Source organism: Trachemys scripta, chromosome 11, assembly GCF_013100865.1.
Source record: "Trachemys scripta elegans isolate TJP31775 chromosome 11, CAS_Tse_1.0, whole genome shotgun sequence".
In the NCBI taxonomy this organism is placed as follows: Eukaryota; Metazoa; Chordata; order Testudines; family Emydidae; genus Trachemys; species Trachemys scripta.
The window spans coordinates 9493916-9499915 of record NC_048308.1 but is presented as its reverse complement, the minus strand read 5'-3'; the positions used below and the strand labels follow the sequence as shown (position 1 = coordinate 9499915).

Below are 6000 nucleotides of genomic sequence, written 5' to 3'. Positions count from 1 at the left end.
ACGAAAGCTTATGCTCCCAGTACTTCTGTTAGTCTCAAAGGTGCCACAGGACCCTCTGTTGCTTTTTACAGATTCAGACTAACACGGCTACCCCTCTGATACTAATTTGCATATATTACAGTAGAGATTATTGTAGGGTTAAACTTTCCAAATTAATTAGAATATGTATGTACAAATTTAAAATAAGCTTACATTTTCATCTTTAATGATATTCACTATTTCATCTTTCAAAAACATCTTAATTGGCACTATTTTGGAATAGTGCTAAAGGTCAATCATGGAGAGCCACTTTTAATTGTAGCCTGAAAATGGTGAGGAATGACTCGTAAACACTGTGGCAAACTAATATAGGTGTATTATTTCCCTTACTTTTGTTGTTCTAGATAATGTCCTATCTTTTCAATTTTAATGGAAGAGGGGTCATTCAACCCCATTTTAAAATGAGAAACTCCTTCATTTTGAAGTCAAATGTTAGCCCCATAAAAGCCTAAACTCTTTTGAAGTCAGCTTTTTTCCATTTTTTATGAAAAGCAGAACACTTGTGTACCCTTTGTAACCAAAAGGAAATGTATGTTTCAGATGTTGAGGCTTAAACTACTAAAATACTTTAATTTGGTCTAGAGCAGGAGTTCCCAAAGTTGGTTCGCGGCTTGTTCAGGGTAAGGCCCTGTAAGGGGCTCACAGCCCCCAGTGGCCGCGGTTCACTGTTCCCAGCCAATGGGAGCTGCGGGAAGCGGTGGCCCGGCCTGCGCCACTTTCCATAGCTCCCATTGGCCAGGAACGGCGAACCGCGGCCACTGGGAGCTGCGGGCAGCCATGCCAATGTAAACAAACTGTCTCGGATTATGCTGATGGGTGCCCGTAGGTTGCCCACCACTGCCCTAGGAGGTCTTTCAGAGTACCAGCGGGATGGGCTTCCTCGTGTTTAAGCATTCTGATGCAGCTTAAATGCTTCCGAAAGCGAGATTAATAATTTTGAAGTCTGTCTGACAGCAAGGGACCCTGACATGCTCTCCTTCCCCAGGGCCATATAACATAAAACAGTATCAATAAAAATTTCTACACACAACCTTCATTGCTCGACCAGTGTAACTCTACTCTGGCATCTGTGGCAAGAAGTGTGCTGCTAAAGGTGATGTGGACTAATGTCCAAAAAGAACTGCTCTGAGGCAACCAACTCAAGGCTACCAAACTGCGACGGGATAACACTTCGAGACTTTGGCTGGATTCAAACCAGCAACCTAGTGGTGAAATGACCCATAGGCCATTACTAAGCCTGAACCAACCAGCCACAGTCAAAAACTACCCAAAGTGGTAGTTCTCCTTCCCAATTCCTCCCAGGCTGTGCTGTTAGACTAGAACTTTGAATCTAGCTGAGGCTCACTGAGATGGCAATGAGTTTTAACCTTGGATTCTTGGAGAAAATTATTGCAACTCTCATGTGATATAAAAATGGCTAAATTTAAATTGTCCAAATCTAGAAATAACTAGCAGGAATTTTGAATGCATTCTGTAAATAGGACTAGTAATTTCCTTGCTCTTTTTATGAAGCTAGAGAACAGGATTATGACAATTTAGCAAAAATAAAAAATGGCTCTTTCTGTACTTAAGCAGATGTGGTTTCTTTAAAACAAACATCTAGAAGTAAATTGAATTTCCTTTCCTCCACGGGGAAATCTAAATTGCATTTCAGAAGTGGAATATATACTAGCTGATGGATTAAATAACTGTGGTGTCCAAAAATAAAAACAGTCCTTCTCCTTTCCCTGACCCCTGTTGAAATGCAAACTTTTGCTATAACAACATTAAGGAACTGAGACAAAGACCATTTGCATTAGCCAGACTGCCTCCTGTTTGAATGCTGAGGATGTATTGTAATGACTTGTCTACTGCATATATGTATCACTGTCTTCTTTTGGTTGGAATTTCAATGATCAATGGTGTGTCATAAGACAGTGGGGCCTGATTATTATTTTTTGTCAGATATGTGCAGATCCTGTTGACTTAAATTGAAGTTGTGAGTATTGAGCTCTTCTGAAAATCAGGTCCAATAATGCTAAAGCTAGTGAAAAGTCTCCTTTAATTCCAGTGTTGTGGGCCATTGGCTTTTGAAACAGAAGTCCTGATTATGTTTTGGCCAATTTTGCGAGCATTTTACTCTCACCTACAGAGGTCTGTTGGCCATGGGTTTGTTACAATTCATGCTATATGCCTGCGTTAGCCAGTGTTATATAGCACTGACAAAACCCAGAAAACTCAGCCAGCAATATCATCTTTCATCCTGCCCTGTTGTGCTTTAGGTTTCATTTTTTAGGAGTGTCTGAACAATGGTTGATTTTGCCTAACATGGGCTGTACAATTGCCCTGGAATCAATTAGAATTGCAGTTGGAATCAGGAATCACATTAGGGTCTGTCCTAATACAAGCTATATTTACTTGGGCATCATGGAAACTAAGCAGAATAACAAAATTTCAGCTTTAGCTTTTAATTTCTGCCTCGTCAGTTTAAGCCAGACCATTAAAGAGACAATGTCAAGCTATAAAAATTCTGACTAAGGTTTTTCAAAAATGATTAGTGCCTTATTTTTTGGGTGCTCAACTTGAGACCTTAAAGGAGTCTGATTTTCAGACTGTTGGTTTTCATCACTATTTTAAAATTACATCCCTTTAAGGTGGCTCTATGTAGGCATCGGAAAAACTGTGGTATGAAAGAAGCTATGGGACTGAAAATCACTAATCATTTGAAAATCTTGGTCTATATGTTTGGAAAGTAGGATCTGACTCCACATTGCCTTGCCACCTCGTGTCATCTTTTCTCTTAGCTCAAAGGTATAAAATAATATCATTTGCATAAGAAAATGGTTTGACCCAAGAACTTCGGGATGCCAGAGCTGCCAGGGCTGGCACAGATCCCTGAGGTTTATAGGGGTACAGTGATCCCCCTGGGTTCCCCAAAAGAATGTCATGCATGGTCTCTAATGGAAGCCTGTGTTGCACTGGTCATCGTGACCATTGTGAGATGCATGTACAGAGAATATGTGAGGAGTTATGTGTATATATCTAAAATTGTCATCTCTGTAGTTACAAACAGGGTCACTCAAAGGTAGCATGTCTTGAGATAAACTTCTCCAGACAGGAGATGGGAGACACTTATCTCCATGGGAGCTATTGTGTATTGTATATTCTACAATAGGAGTCTGTTAGCATTCTAAGGCAAATGCTAGTGAAGAACTGGCAGAGACTTGAGAAGAAAGTTAACAGGAAGGGTAAACAGCAGGGGAGGGACCCTATCTTGAGGTGACCTTCAAAAGTCTGTTCTGTATATTTGGAGGTGCAAAGAGACACTCTGGTGTCCTTCGCCTAGGAAGTAAACCGAGAGCCAGTTTGCTTCATGAAAAAGCGATCTCAACCAAGCTTGGTTGAAAATGCTGGAGAGAGCTTTGGATGAGATGAACTTCTTAAGACAGGAGGATAACTTGTTTGCAGTGGTATAGTTAGTTAAGTTTAGGCTTTAGAGTACATGTTATGATGTTGTTTAATATGGAACCATTTGTTCCCATCTCTCACATTGGTTTTTATTGGAATTTCTATTCTTTCTTAAATATGTTTTTCTTTTGTTTTATAATTGTACTCAAGTGCTGTGCGTAATACAGGAGTGGTGGTCTAAGGTAAAACAGATAAACTGTGGTACACTGTTCTTTTGGGAACAGAGGATCTGGGATTTCTGTGGGTATCCAGTGATTGCGGCTGGCTACTATAGGGGAACACTTTGAAATGACTTAGGGTGCATCTATAGTCAATTTGCAAAGCAAAGAGTCAGCTGGTTTAGCCCAAAGAAGAGTGCTTGAGTGGCTGACAGGCTGGTTGTGTTGGGGAGCTAACACCCACCTGGCACAAGCAAGACTGTCATGCTGGAGGCAGGTGGTGATGAGGAGACTCACCACCCTGGCTGCCCCAAATGTCACAAATGGAAAGTTCCGATTTGGTATCAATTTATACTTTGCCAAGCTGTAAATAACTACTCAGGAATGACACAGTCATGCCCAACACCTTTAACTGTTCCTGACAACACTGTAGATGAACAAAGCTGGAGAAATTTTCAAGTTCTAAAATTTCAAGCTGGGTCAGCGTGTGGAAGATTTTGACAATTTTTGTGATTTCTTTGCCCCCCATGTTTTTTGACCAACTCAGGCAATGACATACATAGCAGGAGTGAAATATAGGGAAAAAATAAAGCACGAGAATAATGGAGGGAAAATCCATGCGGTTTTAGAGGTTGATGTATGATAAAAATACACGTTTAAGGAAAGCAAACACCTTGATGATAGGGAAAGACCGCTATATCAGATATCTTAATTGGGTGAAGACAGACGGATGAGGACTGACAATGTATTGGATAGCTGATAACATTTCACCTGGAGATTATCCAGCTAAAGTCTGTAATAAATGAGAAGTGATTAACATCCGGGTGACTCTACGGTGAACTGGTGAACTCCTTTGGGCCTCTTTGCTGAAAAAAGTTCAAGCTGAGTGCTCTGTAAAGTTCCCATTCTCTTCCATTTTTGTGACATCCTCAGGAACACGCAAGAAAGCATGAACCCGGAGGATGAGGTGGATGAGTTTCTGGGCCGTGCAATCGATGCCAGAAGTATTGATCGGTTACGCTCTGAGCATGTTCGCAAGTTTCTCTTAACATTCAGGGAGCCTGACTTAGAGAAGAAGGTAAGATTCCCCAATAACTACTCTCTCGGGCGAAGAAAGTCTATTGTTAGTTTTGTTTGTCCAATTTAAGCTTAAAATCTTCCTACAGTTTGGAGTTACTTTACTTTTTTCCCCCCACTTATCACTTCAGTTCCTTTAGGGAGATTTTAACTTACCTGTTTTTAAAGGACACAGTGTATCTGTTGAAGGAAACATTTGATAGAAATGCACCATTGGGTAGGAATGCATGCTGAGCCATTTCTCTCTCACCTATAGCAATAGTGAACTTCAGAGTGAAATCAAGATGTTCTTGTGCCCACTACTGATCATTGGAGGATGTGTCATGGGTGGCACTCAAAATTATACTCTTTCTAAACTGCACTGCTCTCTTCTACAGTTTAGGAGAGGAAGGGTGATCTTGAGGCTAAGGAACAGGATTTAGGAAATCTGGATCTGCCACAGATAGCCTGTGTGATCTGGGGCAAAGCATTTAATCTCTCTGCCCTTCAGTTGCCCGTAAAATGGAGACAATACTACTTCACAGGGATGTGAGAATAAATTCATAATAAGTTTGGAGGCACTCGCATACTACAATGATGTGTACCATATAAGTAAATAAATTATTTTACACACACACACACACACACTGCTTAGGGAAAATTTAAGCTCTGCCTTTTTTAATCCTAAATACTGTGAGCCTTAGGGCTATGTGAGCTGTCTTTAGGATAACCCTTAATAATAACAATAAAAGGTGAGCCATATTTTTAACAGGAAAAGCCATATCTATAAATTTTGTATTGGTCAGGTTAAGTTTGAGTCTGCTATTCTATTACTATGTTTAGCAATTATGTTTGTACTGCAAAAAGAGAATACAGTGATTAATCTAGTTAAAGAGCAAGACGTCTTTGCGGTAATTGCAGTATTTTTTCAATTCTGAATGGATCACATTAGCGTTGATCAGAAGTGTAAGCATGTTATTTTCCCCATTTGATTTTAAATTTTTAAGAAAACTGAATGGTTCACATATCCTTGTTTCACAGCTTAGGGATTGAGTTTGTTTGGACTAAGAATTGCAGTTCTAGCAGCACAGAGGACATGTTTAGGAATTGGACACAGCTCATCTGTGACTGACATTGATCACTAATGTAACAAGGAGTCTGGTGGCACCTTATACCTTATACTTGATCACTAATGTGAATGTTGTGAATTAATGAGAAACTGTGGCAACCTCACATTTTCATTAGAACCAACTAAAACTGCGCAAGTGTTTTTTAACACTGGCAGATACCACGAAAAACA

At 40.1% G+C, this 6000-nt stretch overlaps 1 protein-coding gene across 3 annotated transcripts in view; it reads left to right on the top strand.

Annotated features, from left to right (window-relative positions):
• ADCY5 (adenylate cyclase 5) overlaps nucleotides 1-6000 on the top strand; it is a gene marked incomplete in the record, with an annotated part of 307551 nt that overhangs the window by 257619 nt on the left and 43932 nt on the right. For all 3 annotated transcript variants that reach the window (XM_034786099.1, XM_034786098.1, XM_034786097.1), the window contains 1 exon segment: nucleotides 4578-4722. In XM_034786099.1, coding sequence (XP_034641990.1) covers nucleotides 4578-4722 — 145 coding nt within the window.